The sequence below is a fragment of the Astatotilapia calliptera genome, chromosome 3 (assembly GCF_964374335.1).
Source record: "Astatotilapia calliptera chromosome 3, fAstCal68.1, whole genome shotgun sequence".
NCBI classification, from domain to species: domain Eukaryota; kingdom Metazoa; phylum Chordata; class Actinopteri; order Cichliformes; family Cichlidae; genus Astatotilapia; species Astatotilapia calliptera.
The window spans coordinates 82537435-82559531 of record NC_137424.1 but is presented as its reverse complement, the minus strand read 5'-3'; the positions used below and the strand labels follow the sequence as shown (position 1 = coordinate 82559531).

The window sequence follows — 22097 nt, the reverse complement described above, 5'->3', positions numbered from 1 at the left end:
AGGCGTTGTTGCGGCAACCAAACAAATAGCGTTACCGTGGTAACAGCAACGTCACTCGGAGAGTTTCTGCTGACGTGCGCGTCATCAGCCCTGTGCGCAGAGGTGAGAGGTCACGTGTCTGACTCACCCGGATGAACCTCATTGATCACCGATGTCAGAGACTTATTATTAGGACTTAAAGTATTCACTAATAAGAACATGACGATAGGTAACACCGCAATAAAGGACAAACAATTTAATAATAAGTTCATCTCTAATACCTCTAATACTACAATGTACCTGCCTTCACATCTAAGGATGTTCTTTACTTTATGGACAATCTGGATTCTGACATCTCAGATGTTGTCATTTTGTAATAGTGCTACGTAAGTTTTTATTCATTTATGTAAGTGGAAGAATGCGTCTCCTATGTTTACCGTCTTCTTGAATTACTTTTGTCAATATTTTAAGTCACTTAAGCTTATTCCAAATATGAACCAAAAAACTGCTGTACTATAAATACTTGCTATTCTAACTTTCCTGCCTGTGTCAAAAGTAGTGATGTGACGTTCTGTATCGAGGCTTCGAAGCGTGTGTCGAGTAATGGAGGGGGCGTTTCCGCGAAGCGCGTATCGAGGCTTGCTTCATTTATGGGAGGAGCTGAAAATGATGACGTCCGAAGCCTCGCTGCCCGGCTGTACCACGTGACTGGTTCAGGAAGCGGTTCGAACTTTGCCGCGAGCTATGACAGCGATATAAACCCCTCAGACTTCATTCAAAATGTGGGCGTTTGATGGAGAGTTAGAGACAGTTTAGAAAAAAAAAATCGCCTACGACCTGCCACAGTGGAGAAACTGTTGTTTTTAAATAAAAACCAATGATGTGTCCCCTAAACACTAATCACTGTCCTTGCCTCAATGTTACAAAAGCACAACCACTGTCCACACCTCACCTCACAGTAAATGATCATTTCCATTTTAGGCATTTCCAAATAATCATTTCCCATACTGCCAGCATAAATATACACAGTATACTGCATCACTACAATATACATGTTTTACACACTCCTTTTGTTGTTGACATTTACAGGCTGTGTGCAAAAGGCCACACTCTTCAAATTCATGCCAACTAATATTTTTACGTCCAGTAGGTGTCCTGCTAGAGCAAATGAAGCTTCAAGAAGCTTCGCGTTGGGGTGAACCAATTGGATGAAAAGCTTCAGTGCTTCATGAGGCTTCATCTGCCCATCACTAGTCAAAAGGTCTATGTTCCTTATTTCTTTACCCTAGAAACTTTTATTTTCTCCCTGTAAAGTTATAAAAAAGAAAAAGACTTATTATTAGGGCGTTTCATGTTTTAAATAAACTTTATTTAAAGTTTTTGAGCGTCCCCCTGGCGTGCACGCGCCTCCGCACATGCTCGTTCTCGCCGTGTGTCGTCACGTGCTGCGATTGGCTAAAAGGACACCACCCAGTGTACAGCACGCATGCGCAGTGTGGCAGGATAGGAGCAGAGTTTTGAGTTCAGTGGCGCTTACTGCTTGCAGCAACAGCACGCGTACGGCTGACACACGCACACCTCCACAGACACCGGGAGCACGCACAGCTGCAGACCCGGCCGAGGAGCTCCACAGTCGGCATGAGGATCGAGTTCGCCCCGCTGAACGTCCCGCTGCGGAGGAGGCTGCAGACCGCCGCCGTCGTGCAGTGGATCTTCTCCTTCCTGGCGCTAGGTACAGTCACGTGACCTGCCGAGACACACGTAGAGACAGTGATTGATCAGTGTGATCAGGGTCGTTGATTAATCAGCACAGCGTGCAGTAGTATTGATCTGCAGTCACTCTCAGGCGAGTCCTCAGCAGCCTGTAGGTGGACCCTGCAGGTGGACCCTGCTGTGCTCCGCAGGTGTTTGCGTTTGGCTTCACTGTCCAATCAGAGGCACATCACAGGAAAACTGAAGGATTTCACGGCTTCAGGTGTTAAAAAGGATCCTCCCACTTCTACCTGTTCATTTGTATTCGGATGTTTTATGTGATGTTTGAGTTTATCTGATGTTACACACTCATTTTTATTTTCACCTGGTAAAAGGTTTAAAGAGGCGGAGCTTAGACACACACACCTGTTAGGTGTAGATCAGCCTGGTCACTCAGAGAGCACCTGAACGCCTCAGCTCAGCTGTCTGCCTCACTTGTCTCCCAGCTCAGTGCTGTTTGGCGGCCTTCGTCCTCCTCGCCCTCTCTGATTGGTGGATGGTGGCTCTGCTCTACGCTGGCTGGCTGTGGCTGGACTGGGACACACCCACCAATGGGGGTCGAAGGTCACAGTGGATGAGGAGGTGGAGTGTGTGGGAGCACTTCAGAGACTACTTCCCGCTGACGGTGAGCGATCCCTGAATATTGGTTACTGATCATTCATCAATCACTACTGATCAGCGATCGATCAGCGCTGCTGTTCGCTGATTGATTACCGATCAGTGATCGATCAATCGGTGATCGATCACTGATCGGTGATCGATCACTGCTGGTTTGTCTGCAGCTGCTGAAGACGGTCGACCTGGACCCGAAGAAGAACTACATCTTTGGATTCCACCCACATGGTAACAAACACACCTGTACACCTGCCCTTTTTAGTCCCGCCCCCTGGTGTGTGTCTCCATGCATGTGCCTGTCCTCAGGTGTGCTGGTGGCGGGGGCGTTTGGGAACTTCTGCACGGAGGCGACGGGTTTCTCTCACCTGTTTCCTGGACTCAAGCCTCACCTGCTGATGCTGCCGTTCTGGTTCCGAGTGCCGTTCTTCAGAGAATACATCATGTGTGGAGGTAAGGACCTGTGAGCTCAACTGTGCTGGTCATGTGACAGCGGTCTGTGTGCTGATTGGAGGACAGTCATGCTCTGTTAATGACGCTCCTTTAAACTCTACGCTCCTTGGACTCTTTGTCGCTGTGACCTCCTCCAGCTGTTGTAATCCAGCTGTGCTTTCATCACAGCGTCTCCATCGGGCTTCAGTTGCTCCATCAGCCCTTTGGACTCTGGGCTGCAGGTCAGCAGGGAGGAGGCTGACACAGGCTCTCTGATTGGCTGCCTGACCACACGCAGGGTCACATGGGTCGATGTGTCCCAGCTATCGAGCACCTGGTCGTGTGACTCCGGCTCGGCTCCTGTTGCCCCCTCGGTGCGTGCACCTGTGTCACCTCGGGTCAGACTCACCTGAGGGAGGAAGCGGGGTCATGTGACACCTGATGGTGTAATGAGGAACTGCAGGATGGAGATTTAGAACATCGTCGTGAGGGTGTGACGAGCGCAGTGTTGATGGAGTGATGGGTGGAGCTGGTGTGTCAGGGTCTCACCTGTGAACCTGTGTATTCTCTGGACCGAAGGTTGATTCCATCTGGATCAGTAAGAGCTGCAGCAGGGATTCAGTCAGTGTTTTTATCTCTAACTAAACTGTTTCTGTTGTTTGATATCTGGTTGTACTTTTTTCTTCTTGTAAGAAACAAACATCTGCCTTTAGTCTGACAGGGCGGGTGATGGTTTTGGTCCTTTTCAGCCGACACCCGTACCAGCCCGAGGTCAGTGTTAGCGATGACGGGCCGATGGGGACTCCAGGCCTCGAGGGCCGGGGTCCTGCAGGTTTTAGATGTGTCCTTGATCCAACACAGCTAGGGCTCCTCGATTATGGCAAAAATGATGATCACGATTGTTTTCACTGAAACTGAGATCTCGATTATGTGACGATATTTATTTAACAATAACAATGTGTTGAATAATGACTTTAAAGATTGTCAAAAAATAATATAAAATAGTGCAAATACTGATAACAGTGCAAATGTTTGCAATATAAGAAATAAATGAAAAATGTAAACATCTGTGTTTAGTGAGCTTTGCAGTGTTGCTCTGTGGTGCAGCTACAACACTGTAGCAAAGTTTACACACTGTGTCTACTTGATCCACGTCTGACTGAACCCATAATGTTTCCACACCACTGAAGGTTTTTACCTCTTTTCAACCAACAGCAGTCACTCTCCTCTCCAAATAACTTCTGCTCAGCTTTCCGAGCTTCCCTCGGGTCCTCTTAATCAGCGGTCCCCAACCCCCGGGCCTCGGACCGGTCCGTAAGTCGTTTGGTTCCGGGCCGCGAGAGTTGAGGCTCAGGTGTGAAATGTATGGTTTTTTATCGATTTTCAGTGTTATTTTGTTATCGTTTTTATCGTTAACTCTGTTTTCCTGGGTCTTTTCAAGTGTGTTATGAATAAATCTTTTATTCGGTACTAGTTTTATTTTGTTGTATTTATCTGCGACACCTTAAAGGCCGGTCCATGAAAATATTATCGGGCATAAACCGGTCCGTGGCGCAAAAAAGGTTGGAGACCGCTGCTCTTAATTGTTGTGACACGTGTTCGAAATGCAGAGAGGTGCGCTCGATTTGCCACACGGAGCAGCGCGAGAGTAAAGCGGGAGGGAGGGGCTATTGGCTCAGTCATTTTTAATGATCGTTGAAAATTCGATTAATTGAGCAGCCCTAAACACGGCTGATTTAAAGGCTAAATGACTTCAACACGTACTGAAGCTCTCCAGAGGCTGGGAATGAACTACTCATGCCAGTCAGGTGTGGAGACCCACCGGCCCTCGAAGCCTGGAGTTCCCCAGCCCTGTCCTGGACGATGAACGTGGTGAAAGTCGATCTGATTGTCAGGTGGAAGGTTTTTGGCGGAGCGCTTTAACGGTGGTGTGGGGGGAGTGGTCTGAGCTCAGTTTCATCAGTCTGTAGGTCGCTGGTGTCTACATGGCCTCTATGCCTTGTGGTAACCATGGTAACAGGTGAGGGGAGGAGTCACTTGTCACCCGTGTCTCTGTCAGGTCTGGTGTCCAGCTCCAAGTCCAGTCTCTCGTACCTGGTGAGCCGTCCCGAAGGAGGGAACGTGGCCGTCGTCGCAGTGGGTGGAGCTTCCGAGGCTTTGGACGCTCGGCCCGGAGCTCTCACCTTACAGGTACGTGTAGTCCTGCTGTGACCGCGACTCGCAGCTCCGCCCCATCGCGGTTACATCACTGATGTAGAAAGAGGAAGCTGTGTGGAAACACACCGCACTCAGTGACATCATCGGGTTATTAGCACAGTGAAACATGAGGTCAGAGGTCACAGGCTGGACTAACCACATTTTAAATTTTAAATTCTGCTTTTCCTCACCGAGCGCCGTCTCCGTCTGTTTTTCAGGTTCAAAACAGGAAGGGCTTCATCAAACTGGCTCTGAAACATGGGTGGGTGGAGCCTGTAAAGAGGGCGGGGCCGAGAGGGCCAGGACTATCACCTGACTGACTGTGTTTGTCTGTGTGCAGAGCTCAGCTGGTTCCCGTCTTCTCCTTTGGAGAGAACGAGCTGTTTGATCAGATCGAGAACCCGACCGGCTCCCCTCTGAGGAGGCTGCAGGTCAGAGGTCACACCCCACATCACCGTAGACGCTTCAGGGTAACCTGCTCGATAAAGGAAGCACAGGGGGCCCTCACAACCTTCTACAATCATTTACCACAGCTCTGATTGACCCTATAGCAGCCTCTCAGCGGCCACAAAGCTGATACACTGAACATAATCTATTCATCGCTGCACTTTTACAGCTGCTTGAAATGACTGTGTGGCTATTATGGGATACCAGTGTGTTATCCTGTGTCTACAGAACCGACTGCAGAGCATCATGGGAATAGCCATGCCTTTGTTTCATGCCCGAGGAGTTTTCCAGTACAGCTTCGGCCTGATACCCTACAGGAAGCCCATACGCACCATCGGTACGAGCACACAGCTTCAACCCGACCCTGACTCAGTGTTTATCCCAGCCTAATATAATGCTAACCTGATGCTGTTGCACTGTCGTTCCTCTAATATAGACTCAGAGCTAGCCTAATGGTAACTCCATCTGTGTCCCGTGTTGACTCAATGCTAACTTGATGCTATTGCACCGTCCTGCGCCTGGCGCGTCCTGCCATTGTTGCACACTTGTCCTTTATGTCGTCCTGTGTTGATTGTGTTGAACACTGTGTCGTTTCACTGTGTACTGTATGGTTAAAAGGACCATCAAGCCTCTTCACTTGACTTGCTGACCTTTATGGTGTTCATCTAATGCTAAACCACAGCTAACCAAGTGTACACCACACTGAGCACTAGGAGGGGATGGTGTTGGTCTGCTTTAGTCCCTTTGAGTCCGTATCAGCTCCCGTTCCTATCTCAGTTTTTAAACACCCTCTACCCTTTATCTCTGGCCCAGTGTCAGCCTGTGTCAGCCCCGTTGGCTGCTTGTTGGGTTTATCTAGGCACAAAGCTGCTGGAACACAAGCCCAAACTGCACAACCAAACCGACAAGACGGAGCTCTTTGCCCTTGTTAGCGAGGGACGTCAGCCCAGGCCTTCACCTGTCCTAATTGAGTATGCAATTACAAATACATGTGGCATTGTTAAGCAGGTATACCTGAACAACATCAGTGTCTGTAGTCTGTGTGCGTGGGTGCAGCTGTTCCATAGATAGACATGCGACCTTTCAATGCACTTAAACTGTGTGTCTGCAGGACAGCAGAGTAGGCGTCTCGCTAAATGATCAGAACAGGAGGTTGCAATAGGTCATGTGTCAGATGAGCATCTAAAGGTCAGGACAGTTTCTAAAGCTCTGATGGAAATGATAACGTCGAGGCTGCTTCCTCGTCTCGTGGTACACAAGTGCACACAGAATCTCATCAGACCTAACAAGGATCTGATTGTTATCAGCATACGAGTGATGTATGTTTCTAAGCATAAAGGACGATATAAAAAATCAATTCCAACACTGCTGTCAGCCTCATGCCTCTCTCTGCCTCTGCCCTCAGTGGGGAAGCCCATCCCAGTGGTCCAGACTCCGAGTCCCAGCAGCGAGGACATCGAGAGTCTTCATAAAGTCTACCTGCAGAACCTCGCTGAGCTCTTCGAGCAACACAAACGCAGCTACGGCCTTGCTGACGACCAGCACCTCGCCTTCATCTGATGGAGCGCGTGAACATTGAACTATGAACTACATTCATGTAAACACCTGACCTGTGTGTGACTTGCATGTGATTTCACTATGAGTTGGATCTGCTTGCAGAGCCTGTTGACTTAAATTGGAAATTCCAAAGCTGCTATCAGGAAGCACTGATTACAATAGCAAAAGCTAACAGTGCTGGGAGGAGCCATGCATTTAAATAGGAGCTAACACACAGTGGGAAGCATTCAGGTCATAAGGAAACACTTGCAGGAATCTGCCTGTAATGGGCTTTGCTAACGTTAATGCTAATGGAGCTTTCATGGTACGTTTAAGGGTGTCATAAAGACTACTCTCGTGGGTTTATGTGCAATAAATCATGTAATAGGATCACAGGTAAATGGACTGGTTCTTATTTTGTGCTTTCCTGCTTCGAGCAGTCCTAGCGATTTACACAATTCACCCACAGTCATACTCCGATGGATGCGTCAGAGAGCAACATGAGGTTACAGTCTTACTCGAGGATGTTTTGCATGCGGACCGGAGCAGACGAGGGTCGAACCACGAGCCCTCCGGTTAGTAGCTCTGCTCTAACCTGAGCTACAGCCATGAGCTGTGACTGATGCTGAGCGTCTGCTCGGCAGCAGGTTATGTTGAGAGGGGACGCTCACGGGGATCTTCTGACCTGTGAATTTCCCCAGAGAGCCGAGGTTACCGGAGACATAAATAAATACACTTCACGATTCACATTGATCTGATTTGAATGATGCAATATTCAATAAATTCTGGTAATTGGATTCCACGAAAGCGTGTCAACAGAAAGCAGAGATCCGACGGCACGTGCACGCACATGCTGCTGAGAGCAGAGGTATCACAGGTTTCATCCCTCCAGACAAAAATTCACTGAAGAGCAGCAGAAAAAGAAAACAACGCTTCACGTTGGAAGAACATCATGAGTTCTTTATCTACAGCTTTCAGTACCAATAATCAGCTATGTGCTGCAGGCCTTCAAGCTCCCAGTCGTTAAACCGTGACGGTAACGTCTGTGGACCCAGCAGTCCTACCTAATTATCTCCACCCTTCCTGTTTGATCGACTGCAAGCAGGTATCTGCTATAAAACGCCAGGCCAGGAAAATCTGCTTTGTCTGTTTCCTCCTCAGCTACACAAAGACATCTGCTCACAGCGCCAGCTTTGGCTAAATGCATGTGTACAGTGAGGCTGTGATTGCAGAGGAATAGTGAAATAATTTGAACGCAGGAGCTTCAGAGGGTTCCTTCGACAGCACGCTGATCTGAACTCTTGTATGATTTATATTATTGTTCATTATAATATTTATGAGCTGAGCTGAATCCGGTCAGAGGTCAGTGCCGACACGCAGGCTGCTCAGTAACGCTCGCTTTCACCTTTAAAGACACACGTGTGTGCACTTTGAACCAAACTTTATTGACAACACGTTTACGGTAAAGACCCCTCCTCTGTCCCCACTGCGCAGGCGCTAACTCTGTCAGAGTCTGTCGTGCACGCGCACGTCGGTGCTCGGACGTGATCCGGATCGGACCCGGACCTGGCTGCGCGTTCACGAGCTGGTACAGAGACGCGCACGCTGTTAGGATGGAGAGGAAGAGGAGGAGCGTGCAGTGACGGAGCGCAGGGTGTTTGTTTACAGAAGAAGAGGAGGAAGAGGTGAAGCTGCACCTCAGAAGAGTCTCGCTCCTGAAACAGCGCGAGGAGAGGAGGAGGAAGAGGAGGAAGAGTCCCCAACTTCTGACTTCCGTAAACTTCCTGCACGCTCCACGGTCGGGCCGTGCTACCGCGCATGCGCCCTGAAGTTTTCACCCCATCGGAACACAATGGACCGATTGTGACGTCACCGGTTGCTTATCCGGATCTGAACCAGTGACGGCGGCGGGAGCGCGCCTCGGCTCAGCGCGTGACCGTGAGTGTTTACTGAGAAGTAAACTTTACGTAACTTTTGTTAAATCCAAACATGTTTTACAAACACACGTTTGACAGACACACAAAGACACACGTCAGCTCCTCCCTCCACCGTGTCCAGAACATGCAGCTCTGCTGACACAGGTCGTCGTTGACCTTCATCGACCTGTGGCTCAGGGTGCGCTGGTGCTACAGGACACCTTTAGGTTCGGACACGGTGTTCGTTATGGACACGCTGTGGTTTCCACAGAAGACCAACAACTCAGCACCGCTCGGGTTCAGATCCAGGAGGCCGTTCCTCCTAACCACACCCCTCCAGGTCTCGCTGTCGTTGTCCATATGAGCGCTGACGTCTCCCAGCAGGACAACAGGGTCCCCAGGTGGGGAACCCTCCAGCGCCCCACCCGGGGACTCAAGGAAAGCTGGGTACTCAGAACCGTTGTCCCGCGAATAAGTGCAGACGACAGTCACACTTAACTGCTTCCCACCAGGGAGGTGACATTCCACGTCCCAGTTACTAGTCTTGGTAGCCGGGGTTCGGCCCACCAGGGCTGCCTGACACACGTTGCACCCGACCCCTACGATGCCTCCTGCGGGCGGTGGGCCTCTTTTTACCTTTTTTGGCTGTGCCCGGCCGGGCCCTAACGGACTAAGGCCCGACCCCCAGACTCTCGCACTCGGGCACCCTCGCAGGTCTGGCTCCAGGTCGGGGCCTCGGTAACTTTATCCCAGGCAGGGTGAACATCACCATTAAAGCTGTTTTTTAAGTTATCGTCCCTGCAGAACCGTCTGCACCATGAGATACTCGTATGCTGAGATCTCCAGTAACTAGTATCATCTGGAGTACAGTCAGATTCTGACGACACAACAGCAGAATTAGACTGCTCAGCAAAAACAAATATGGCTTTATGTTATGAAGTAAAAATGTAAGTGAAACACAGGAAGTGCAATCAAAACAAAACAGGTGGGAGCTGGTCTCACTGTTTCTTACATACAACCAAAAATCAATAACTTTGTTTACAAAAGCTGTAATTTATGTTTTATTACAGTTTTATTAAAGCTCAAAGTTTTGTTGAAGCGGTGTTTCAGGCTTTGAGGGTCAGTTAGCAAAGTGACCAAAAGTCTGTGGACACACCTTCATGTTCAGAAACCAACATCATCATTATCACGTGGTCCACCTTAACTCAGCTAGCCAATCACAGCACAGCTCTGAGAACTCCGAGTGCCTCACCTGACCCGGAGAGTGAAGGGTTAAACCCTGCAGAACCTAAAAAACACACACACACACACACACACACACACACACACACACACACACACACACACACAGTCATGTTGTGCAACAGTCTGAAGCAACACAGCTGAGCAGGGTGGAGTGAACAGGAAGTAGAGAAGAAGCAGAGTGGGATCTGCAGGGCGGTGCACTCTTCTGGACAGACAGACTGCACGAGGGGTGAGACACGTTACTGCTTTTACTCGGACCTCTGCCTCCACACACTGTGTTGGTTTTTGTGCTCTACGGGGACCTGGGTGTGTACATGCTTCTCTGAGGACTTCGAGTGTATTGTGTGTGTTAGTTTTTGTGCTTTATGTGGACGTACCAGAGGTCTGTGCATCTGACGACTTAGTCCACTGATGTAGACCACCTGCGTTTATTGTGAGGCTACGTCCCCAGGATGCGGATCAACACACGTGCACATGCTCAGTGTGTCCTGTTTGGACATAAACAGCAGTGAATGTTAGGAGGCGTACCTGTCAGGTGTCTTCACACTGGACTGTGGTTAAAGCTGAACTTTGACCCCTAAGCTCCTCCTCTGTAGATCAAAAATCCATGTTTATTCTTAATTGTGTTTAATTTTTTAAGCTTGTGTCTCTGAAATGTCCCCATAAACCACATTAACTGGTGTACTCTGCTGTGTGTCAGTGAGCCTGTGGAGTGTGTGCGTGAGAATGAGTGGTGGTAAAAAGAGGAGTGGCTTTCAGATCACCAGCGTGACTTCAGAGGTGAACCAGAGTCCAGCAGACCAATTGTCTCCTAGCGCTGTCCTGCCCATCATCCAATCAGAGGTCTCTCTGCAGTCCCCCCTCTGCAGCCCTCAGGGAAGCTCCTCCCAGCCAACCACACCCTCTCTGAAGAGGAAGTACGTCTCCCTCGATGGCGGGCAGGGGGCGGGGTCTTCCTCCAGGTTCAGGGTGGTGAGACTAGTGAGCGGAGCCGGCGGCGGAGGCCGGAGTGAATCGTATCGTCGCGGGCGATGGATGTGCACAGAGTTCACAGAGCGGCAGGAAGGCCCGGGGTTCAGGCGGGTAATGGACAGCATGAGACACGCCCACTCCTTGGAGTCCCTGGAGATGATTGGCCGGGAAAGCGAGCGGGGTGGAGTCCACTCTCAGGACAACACCCATATGCTGGCTCAGCACGTGCTGCACAGCGGCCCGCCTTCACCCACGCACCAGACGCCAGCTAATGTCCGGCTGCTCGACCACAAGGAGTCACGCCTTGTGGTCGAGCAGGGCTTAGGCTCCACCCCTCCACCACCTTCACCCCGCCCACGCTTCGCCCCAACTCCTCTGCGGCTGGATGTGGACGCCTCAGGACGGGTAAACACACACACAGACACTCGTTTTAATGCCTTAGTGAGGACATCAATCTGACATAATATTTTTGCTAGCCTCTTACCCTAACCCTCAGAAACGACCTAATCTGGACTAACCCGGACTAGCCCAGACCTAATCTGGACTAACCCGGGCCTGACCAGAACCTCATTTAACTCCAAAGCACAACCACAGTGGGCTTTATGTTCAAATGTAAAGAGAAAACCCACCAATCAGCAGCCATATCCCTACTCCTTTGTGAAGCATTTGGTTCCCACAAAGACATTTAGACAAGTATACACGCACACACACGTGTCCTACTGCCTGACTCAGGCGTGATCTCTGCACAGGTGGAGGCTGTTAGCTGCACGCCTTCTCGTTTGCGACGTAGCTGAGTTAGCAGCACCTGTTCTGCTCTGCAGTTTCACCCCTGACACACTAGGGGGCGGTGCAGCTGCTAACAGAGGTGGGGCTAGGGCGTCAGCTGCTTGTGATGTCACAGCTGCAGCTGATCGAGCTGATTGTTGATCAGGTCATTGGAATAATAAAAACATGTACGTGCAGCAGTGACATCAGAGCAACATGTGACATCATCATGACATCACTGAGGAAACCCGCTGCTATATAAAATGAATCTTTAATGTTAGAACATTGCTCGTTGTTTTTACGACAGTCACTCACACCTGTGTCTCACCTGTCAGTCTGTCCTCAGGCTGTCTCACTCTCAGCCTGGCTCCCCCCCTGCTGGACTGTACCAACCCCCTCTGACCCCTGCTCAGACGCCGTCAGGCTTCAGCCTGGACCGCACCATGTTCGACCTGCCGGGGGACGCCAGGTGAGTGTGTTTAACAGATGTTTGTGATGTCACTGCTCAGTGGGAGGAGTCAGGATGCTTCTCAGAGGTCAGCTGATTAGTTTTCAGTGTTTGGTTTGTTTGTGATTGATCAGGTTGATTGATTGAATGATGAACCCGGACTTTCACAATAAAAGTCCACCCTGTTTGAACTGCGTGCGTCTTAGAGGGCGGTGATGTCATACAGTTTCAGGTAACAGCCAATAAAACACCTGAGAGTCAAACTGACATTAAAGACAACTAATGGACCAAAACGCCTGGAAACCAACCACAGAAATGTCAGCGATCAATATCAGTAATCAGGAATTAATTACTGATCAATACCAGTGAGTGATTACTGATTAGTTCCAGTAATGAGCAGGCAGTTGGTCGTTTCCATGGTCCCTCCGTCTGAATCAATGGGCCTCTGTCTGCGAGTGGGCGGGAGAAGAATGCTGCTGCTGCCTTGCCATTGGCTGAGACCGTGAGTGGGCAGGAGCTGGCAGGCAGCAGCCAATCAGAGAGCAGAGATGTGTGGGAGTGACAGAGAACATGAAGATCTGAAGTCTGGACGCACCTTAGTCTGAAGACAACATCTGGATACAGCTGCTGACATTTACACACCTGTGAGCTCACAAGGAGGCAGCCAATCAGGGGCCACCTGGGAAGGCGGAGTCAGAGGTATTACGATTACCTTAAGCTGATTGGAGTTTGCTCTGATGGTGTGCTGTGATTAGTTGGTGCTCTGTGGTGAAGTTCTCACTGGATGTTTCCTGTTGTGCTGTGCTGTGATTGGACTGGGTTTTTTTTCAGAGTGCTGTGATTGGACTGTAAAATATGTAGCTGAGTTCTGATTGGCTGGTGTTTCAGTGGGCCTCCATCAGCTGAAGATGTTTGTAGGTGAGAAGAAGAGGACCTGTCAAACACGTCCTCAGCGCCGTCTCCCTTCGACTCCGCCCCTTCCTCCCAGGACTCTGCAGCTTGTTGCTAAGCAACTGGAGCCTCCAGTTGTCTTACGGGATCATACAAAGGTCAAAGGTCGTGGCTCAGCTGTCAGGGAGTCCTGGCCAAGTTCTAGGACATCGATCCAAGAACTCAAACCACGGGTGACTCAGAGGTCCCTGACCCCTCCCTCCAGAGCTCAGCCTGTCACAGAGGCCCGCCACCGATCCACCAATCAACCACAGCCATCCCAGCGACCCCAGAATCCTCTGCGTCACACTGCCCCGCATCCTCATTGGTCAGTTCCTGCCAGGGCTTCACCCACCGGGCAGGGCTCTGAGGCCACTATGATGGCTCTGCTGCTGTTCTGCAACAGGTAACCACGGTAACCTGGGCGGGGTTCAGATTCACCTGCAAAATAATAAATATGTGATAGTACCTGTCCAGGGCACCGTCGTAATGGAGATTTATCATTTCAGTGGGTTTGTTCATGGTTAGATAAAGTAATAACAGGTGAGAAGAACATCTGTGCAGATTAGAGATGGACCGATCCGATATTACGTATCGGTATCGGTCCGATACTGACCTAAATTACTGGATCGGATATCGGAGAAAAATAAAAAATGTAATCCGATCCATTAAATATCACGAAAGCACCTCACAAAACTTGCAACACGCCGTAACTCACCTCAGAACGTTAGCACGTCGGAGCAGTATGCATCACGTGATAGAGCGGCTGTGGCATGCGGGACCTGTCGGTGCTCTGGATAGCATGTGGAGCTTCGCTAGCAACCCGGCATTTCATCTCCGACAAAGTTATCCCCGAGAGAAGTAAAGCAAGTGTGTAAGTCCATCTCTGAATGTTTGTAAAGCATTCCTGCGTTAAGCTTAACAACTGATATATGGAGCGACTGCCTCTTCTTGCTGCTACTTCAATCATGAAACTGCTTAATGATCAGCTGATCGGCTTTTCTGTCACGAGTCCGTGTCTCTGGTTTGTTTTTGGCCCACTTTGCACCAGAAAGAGGAAACCAGCGGCTGAACAACAGCAGCACGTTTAAGCTTGATCAGCTGTTGTTAGAATTTATTTAATATTACTTTCTACACCAGGATCTTTTTCTACGTAGCTGACGCTGGTAACTGAGCAGGGGCGGATCTAGCAAAGTTTAGCCAGGGGGGCCGATAGGGCATTAATGAATGAATAATGAATGAATGAATGAATATTCTTTATTGTCATTGTCACAAGTACAATGAAATTGAAAGATGTCTCCGGTCAGTGCAACATCACGAAAGATAAATACTTAAAAACTATAATAGATATGATATAAAAGATAGAAATACATATAAAATACAGTATTCTCATACAGTAAATACACCCAAGCAATCCAGGCCTAAGGCCCCATACAGACACTCAACATACGACCTAGTTGATATATCACTCAAACAATCAATCACTCAGTCAATTTGTTAGCGCATCCAACAAAACATGTCTGAAAGCATTCCAACATCAAGGGCACAAATGACAACAGGGGCAATGAAAGTCATCTACTTTTAGTAGCATTGAGACATGATATTGCAATTGGGTAGAAACTGTGTTTGAGTCTGTTAGTCCTTGTGTATGTTGTTCTATACCGTTTACCTGAAGGCAGCAGTTCGAACATGGAGTGTCCAGGGTGTGAGGTGTCCTTTATGATGTTATGGGCTCTTTTGAGGCAGCGGGAACTGTGTAGGTCTTTCAGTTTGAGGAGAGGGCAGCCGATTGTATTACTCCCTGGAGTGCTTTCCTCTGAGCCACTGTGCAGCTAGCGTACCATATGCCTATGCAGTACGTTAGTATGCTTTCAATGGACATACTTTTCTTTCTTATTCTCATTTAAAATGGCGAGCTTTTAATAAATAATTATCCGAATCTTACACCCAAAGTTTTAATTTGATGTAAAATGAATAGAAGTCAATTACTGTATATAGTGACTATTAAGTCTAATATATATACCCTAGTAAGCTATAGTACTTTTTCCTTTGGGAAGGTACCATCTGTGCAGTCTGCAATTTTGTTGAAGAAAGATGTTGAATCTATTTAATATTTCTTGAAAAATAATTGATTTCTGTGCATTTTTTTTCACACTGCATCAAATTAAGGTTGATTACGTCGATTAAGCATCATGAGGTGGAGCGTGAGGGGTGGTTCCCTATTTTTTATTTATTTATTTTTGTTGTTGCTGGGAGTTGGAACCCTATTAGTTAGGTTGCTTAATATTTACGCTAAGTACTCTTTAAAATACCAGAATAGGGAGGATGGTGTAGGTTTAAGTTTATTAGATTGATCAGTATTGCTGAACTATGAAATATATTTTTTTGCATACAGGTATAACAGAATAGCTTTAGTGTAGTTGTTGTTTTACACTTGAGTATGAACTTATACAAAATGCAGCAAGATATTTAAAAAACAGTTTTGTTGATTAAAAAACACTATATCGGATTCATATCGGTATCGGCAGATATCCAAATTTATGATATCGGTATCGGACATAAAAAAGTGGTATCGTGCCATCTCTAGTGCAGATGTGGATAAAGGTGCTGATAACGGTCATTCACCTGTCTCAAAGTCACCTATCAGAGAGTCACCTGCCTTTCTCACCTGCCTGTCTCAGCTGCCTGTCTCTCACCTGTCTGTCTCACCTGCCTGTCTCTCACCTGTATGTCTCTCACCTGTCTGTCTCACAGGCCTGTCTCTCACCTGCCTGTCTCTCACCTGTCTGTCTCACTTGCCTGTCTATCACCTGTCTGTCTCTCACAGGTCTGTCTCACCTGCCTGTCTCTCACCTGTCTGTCTCTCGCCTGTCTGTCACCTGTCTGTCTCACTTGCCTGTCTATCACCTGTCTGTCTCTCACCTGTCTGTCTCACCTGCCTGTCTCTCACCTTTCTGTCTATCACCTATCTGTCTCACCTTCCTGTCTATCACCTGTCTGTCTCTCACCTGTCTGTCTCACATGCTTGTCTCTCACCTTTCTGTCTTTCACTTGTCTGTCTCGCCTGCCTGTCTCTCACCTGTCTGTCTCACCTGCCTGTCTCTCACCTGCCTGTCTCTCACCTGTCTGTCTATCACCTGTCTGCCTCACTTGCCTGTCTCTCACCTGTCTGTCTCACCTGCCTGTCTGTCTCACCTGTCTGTCTCACCTGCCTGTCTTTCTCACCTGTCTATCTCACCTGCCTGTCTGTCTCACCTGTCTGTCTCACCTGCCTGTCTCTCACCTGTCTGTCTCTCACCTGTCTGTCTTTCACCTGCCTGTCTCTCACCTGTCAGTCTCTCACCTGCCTGTCTCTCACCTGTCTGTCTCACCTGTCTGTCTCTCACCTGCCTGTCTCTCACTTGCCTGCCTCACCTGCCTGTCTCTCACCTGTCTGTCTCACAGGCCTGTCTCTCACCTGCCTGTCTGTCTCACATGCCTCTCTCTCACCTGTCTCTCTCTCACGTGTCTCTCTCACCTGCCTGTCTATCACCTGTCTATCTCACCTGCCTGTCTTTCTCAGCTGTCTGCCTCTCACCTGTGTGTCTCACCTGCCTGTCTCTCACCTGTGTGTCTCTCACCTGTCTGTCTCACCTGCCTTTCTCTCACCTGCCTGTCTCACCTGCCTGTCTGTCTCTCACCTGCCTGTCTCTCATTTGCCTGTCTGTCACCTGCCTGTCTGTCACCTGTCTGCTTCACCTGCCTGTCTCTCACCTGTCTGTCTCACAGGCCCGTCTCTCACCTGCCTGTCTGTCTCACATGCCTGTCTCTCACCTGCCTGTCTTTCACCTGTCTGTCTCACTTGCCTGTCTATCACCTGTCTATCTCACCTGCCTGTCTTTCTCACCTGTCTGCCTCTCACCTGTGTGTCTCACCTGCCTGTCTCTCACCTGTGTGTCTCTCACCTGTCTGTCTCACCTGCCTTTCTCTCACCTGCCTGTCTCTCACCTGTCTGTCTCACCTGCCTTTCTCTCACCTGCCTGTCTCTCACCTGCCTGTCTCACTTGCCTGTTTATCACCTGTCTGTCTCACCTGCCTGTCTGTCTCACCTGTCTGTCTCACATGCCTGTCTCTCACCTGTCAGTCTCTCAACTGTCTGTCTGTCTCTCTCTCACGTGTCTGTCTCACCTGCCTGTCTCTCACCTGCCTGTCTCTCACTTGCCTGTCTATCACCTGCCTGTCTCTCACCTGTCTGCCTCACCTGCCTGTCTCTCACCTGTCAGTCTCTCAACTGTCTGTTTGTCTCTCTCTCACGTGTCTGTCTCACCTGCCTGTCTCTCACCTGTCTGTCTCACTTGCCTGTTTATCACCTGTCTGTCTCACCTGCCTGTCTGTCTCACCTGTCTGTCTCACCTGCCTGTCTGTCTCACCTGTCTGTCTCACATGCCTGTCTCTCACCTGTCTGTCTCACCTGCCTGTCTTTCTCACCTGTCTATCTCACCTGCCTGTCTGTCTCACCTGTCTGTCTCACCTGCATGTCTCTCACCTGTATGTTTCACCTGTCTGTCTCACCTGCCTGTGTCTCACCTGCCTGTCTCTCGCCTGCCTGTCTCTCACCTGCCTGTTTCTCACCTGTCTGTCTCACCTGTCTGTCTCACCTGCCTGTCTCTCACCTGTATGTCTCACCTGCCTGTCTCTCACCTGCCTGTCTCTCACCTGCCTGTCTCTCACCTGTATGTCTCACCTGTCTGTCTCTCACCTTCCTGTCTCTCACCTGTATGTCTCACCTTCCTGTCTCTCACCTGTATGTCTCACCTGCCTGTCTCACCTGCCTGTCTCTCACCTGCCTGTCTGTCACCTGTATGTCTCACCTGTCTGTCTCTCACCTTCCTGTCTCTCACCTGTATGTCTCACCTGCCTGTCTCACCTGCCTTTCTCTCACCTGCCTGTCTCACCTGCCTGTCTGTCTCTCACCTGCCTGTCTCTCGCCTGCCTGTTTCTCACCTGTCTGTCTCACCTGTCTGTCTCACCTGCCTGTCTCTCACCTGTCTGTCTCTCTGTGTCTTGCAGTAGTTCCAGTACCAGTTTGATCGCCATCGACAACAAAATTGAGCAGGCCATGGTGAGTCCTGTTTCTACGTTTCTAGTCGTCTATCAGGCGTCGATCTATAAACCTTTGTATCTGTTGCTGGTAGATTCTGTCATGAAGACATCAAGTCGTCTGTTGTTTTTCTAGTTGTATATTTACTCTTTGCAGTGAGAGAGAGTTTGTCTGTGACTCTGTTCCTGTGTAGATATTTCAGTTCTGTAGTTATTTGATTTCACCTTGATTTAAACGAGGATAACCTGACTCCTGAGGTTAAGGATCTGTTGTGTGAGAGGGTCCTGACTGAGAGACAGTCAGCAGTGGTTAAACAACAGCTGTAAAGGTTTCTGAGCCAACTCTGATGGTGGTCCTCCGTCAGGTCGGTCCTGGCTCAGTTTGTCCTCAGTCTGAGGTTGAATGCATACATTCCAAGTATGCATGTAGAGCTGTTCAGATCTGTCCCTGCTGCTGACGACCATAAATGTGACACCGTTCTGTGGTTACAAACGTCTCTCAGTGAGGACATATGAGCAGGAGGTCTCCTCTATGCTGATGATGCTGTTAATCACACAATGCTCCCTCTGTAGGACGGGCTTTATGATTGGCTAGTTTATTTATGCACATCACGTGTGTGTGTGTGTAGGACCTGGTGAAGAGTCACCTGATGCTGGCGGTGAGGGAGGAGGTGGAGCTTCTGAGAGAACAAATCAGAGAGCTGCAGGAGAGGAACCGGCAACTGGAGAGAGAGAACCACACGCTGAGGGCGCTGACCCACAGCATGCACACTCAATAACACACACACTAACACACACACACACTAACACACTCACACGTGCCGTCATGTCAGGGTTAACAGCACGGCGTTGCGGCTCCTGCGTTTTCTGATCAGCTGATGCTTCAGAGACACTCGCTGTGCCCTCCTGCTCGTCCTCCTTCATGTACCTGTAGTACTGTTGAACTGCAGTATTTGTGGTACTGTGTACTGATGAAAGGTGTGTGTTTCTGTGTGTGTGTGTGTGTGTGTGTGCAAGTACTTACAGCATCTGACAAAAGTGAGCACACCCTGACATTTCTGTAAATGTTGTGTTAGCTCCTTTCATGGGACAACGTTGTAGGTAACAAAAGAGAGAAGACCCAAGGTGAAAATGTCCAAACTGTGGCCAAAAGTATTATGTTTGGCCACCATTATTTTCCAACACTGCCTCAACTCTGTTGGTCATGGAGTTCACTGGAGCTCCACAGAGTGCCGCTGAATCCTCTCCCACTCCGATGACATCATAGACCTTGCACTCCTCCACCTTCCATTTGAGGATGCCCCACAGATGCTCAGTAGGGTTTGGAGACATGGTTGGTCTGAGCACTGACAGGCTGACCCTCCACGCCTCTGCACCAATGCTGGCAGCACTCATACCTGTTTTCAAAGACAACCTCTGGATATGACACTGAGCACGTGCACTCAGCTTCTTTTGTCGACCATGTCCTGTTAAACTGCTGGATGGTCTCGACCACCGTGCTGCAGCTCAGTTTCAGAGTGTTGGTGAGTCACGTGACACCAGGGAGGGAAAATGGCTAATCGGGCTCAGTTTGGACATCTTCACCTATGGCTGTACTCACTTTTGTTTCCCAGGGATTCAGTCACTAATGGCTGTGGGTGGAGTTATTTAGAGGTGACACCAAATGTGCACTGTTGTACAAGCTGCTTACTTTACATTGTATCAACGTGTCAGATTGACAGTGTGTCCTGTGAAAAGATGTAACGAAATATCTCCAAAAATGTGAGGCTGTGCTCTGTGTGCGAGTGTGTGTCTGTGTGTGTGTGAGTGAGTGTGTCTGTGTGTGTCTGTGTGCGTGTGTGTGTGTGTGTGCGAGTGTGTGTGCGAGTGTGTGTCTGTGTGTGTCTGTGTGCGTGTGTGTGTCTGTGTGCGAGTGTGTGTGCGAGTGTGTGTCTGTGTGTGTCTGTGTGTGTCTGTGTGTGTGTGAGTGAGTGTGTCTGTGTGTGTCTGTGTGCGTGTGTGTGTGCGAGTGTGTGTGTGCAAGTGTGTCTGTGTGCGAGTGTGTGCCTGTGTGTGTGTGAGTGTGTCTGTGTGCGAGTGTGTGTGTCTGTGTGTGCGAGTGTGTGTGTCTGTGTGCGAGTGTGTGTTTCTGTGTGTGCGAGTGTGTCTGTGTGCGAGTGTGTCTGTGTGCGAGTGTGTGTGTCTGTGTGTGTGAGTGTGTGCCTGTGTGTGTGAGTGTGTCTGTGTGCGAGTGTGTGTGTCTGTGTGTGTGAGTGTGTCTGTGTGCGAGTGTGTGTGTCTGTGTGTGCGAGTGTGTGTGTCTGTGTGCGAGTGTCTGTGTCTGTGTGCGAGTGTGTGTGTCTGTGTGTGTGTGTGTCTGTGTGTGTGAGTGTGTCTGTGTGCGAGTGTGTGTGTCTGTGTGTGCGAGTGTGTCTGTGTGCGAGTGTGTGTGTCTGTGTGTGCGAGTGTGTCTGTGTGCGAGTGTGTGTGTCTGTGTGTGTGTGTGTCTGTGTGTGTGTGTGTGTGTCTGTGTGTGTGTCTGTGTGCGAGTGTGTCTGTCTGTGTGTGCGAGTGTGTCTGTGTGCGAGTGTGTGTGTGTGTGTGTGTGTGTGTGTGTGTGTGTGTCTGTGTGTGTGTCTGTGTCTGTGTGCGAGTGTGTCTGTGTGTGTGTGTCTGTGTGCGAGTGTGTCTGTCTGTGTGTGCGAGTGTGTGTGTCTGTGTGTGCGTGTGTGTCTGTCTGTGTCTGTGTGCGAGTGTGTCTGTGTGTGTGTGTGTGTCTGTGTGTGTGTCTGTGTGCGAGTGTGTGTGTGTCTGTGTGTGTGTGTGTGTGTGTGTGTGTGTGTGTGCGAGTGTGTCTGTGTGTGTGTGTGTGTGTGTGTGTGTGTGTCTGTGTGTAGGTGTGGAGGACAGTGAGGATGATGGGTGGAGTCAGCAGCTCAGCTCCAGGCAGCAGAGGTGTTGTCAGAAACCGATGGACGAGTCAGAGCTGATGGTTTGAAACTCCTTCTTTGAGAGCCCCTCCCACCCCGAGGAGGTTACTTCCTGTTTAAAGGGAGTTTTTCCTCCCCACTGTCCCACCGTGTGAAGCACTCGGAGGCGACTGTTGTGATTTGTGCTGCAAAGTAATCGTCCAAGGTGTCCCGATGATGTGTTTCAGTGTGGCTGCTGAGGAAGGAGTTGCTTCATCAATTTGAACTGTAGCTCAGGATCAGCGGGCTCCGCCCTCACCATGGGTCAGGCTGGACCCACTGTGACCCCTGATCACTCACACACACAGACACACACACACACACACACACGCATCCTGTAACACAGTAACCCAGAATGTGCCTTACTGACCTCACCTGACGGTGTGGGCGTGGCCTAACGGTCGCACCTGGGACTGTTTGTATTAGTCGTCCAGATGCTGATGCTGATGATGAAGAGTAGAGTCTAATAAATTAATAAAGCCTTACAGACTGATGTTTGTGTGGTCCCTCTGTGTTTGCTGTCTCTCTGTGGGGTATGACGTCACACACAGTGCATGCTGGGATACTGGGTCAGGCTGACAGATGGAGAGAAAACAGCCAAATCAGAGAAAGGAGGATATCTAATCCTTAATCCAGCGAGCCCCTCCCCCTGCACACACACACACACACACAATCCTGGAAACAAACACAGGATTAGGATTAACTGATGATCTTTAAATCGGTCAAAATTTGAATGGACTTTGGTTCACAGCTTGCTCCTCTCCTCTAAAGCTGACCTTTGACCTGCAGCTCAGCAGTCAGCTCCTCCTCCCTGTGAAGCTGCTGGCCCTTTAAGAGAGG

General features: G+C 49.4%; 2 protein-coding genes across 4 annotated transcripts; both read left to right on the top strand.

Annotated features, from left to right (window-relative positions):
* Nucleotides 1-1332: 1332 nt before the first annotated feature.
* On the top strand, nt 1333-7355 carry mogat3a (monoacylglycerol O-acyltransferase 3a). Its single transcript, XM_026163521.2, has 9 exons — nt 1333-1711; nt 2178-2356; nt 2514-2574; nt 2653-2796; nt 4835-4965; nt 5190-5233; nt 5312-5402; nt 5647-5755; nt 6824-7355. The coding sequence occupies exons 1-9, from the start codon at nt 1618-1620 to the stop codon at nt 6976-6978; spliced, it is 1008 nt and encodes a 335-aa protein (XP_026019306.2). The 5' UTR covers nt 1333-1617; the 3' UTR covers nt 6979-7355.
* Nucleotides 7356-8476: 1121 nt separating this feature from the next.
* LOC113019710 (TSC22 domain family protein 4) lies at nt 8477-21750 on the top strand. Of its 3 annotated transcripts, none has more exons than XM_026163531.2 (5): nt 8477-8892; nt 10816-11492; nt 12188-12321; nt 18280-18331; nt 18939-21750. In XM_026163531.2, the coding sequence occupies exons 2-5, from the start codon at nt 10842-10844 to the stop codon at nt 19086-19088; spliced, it is 987 nt and encodes a 328-aa protein (XP_026019316.2). In that variant the 5' UTR covers nt 8477-8892; nt 10816-10841; the 3' UTR covers nt 19089-21750. The 3 variants fall into 3 exon arrangements, with proteins under 3 accessions (XP_026019316.2, XP_026019317.2, XP_080155635.1); XM_026163532.2 differs by lacking the exon at nt 8477-8892 and adding an exon at nt 10191-10344; XM_080299509.1 differs by lacking the exon at nt 8477-8892 and adding an exon at nt 10345-10421.
* The last annotated feature ends 347 nt before the right edge of the window (nt 21751-22097 follow it).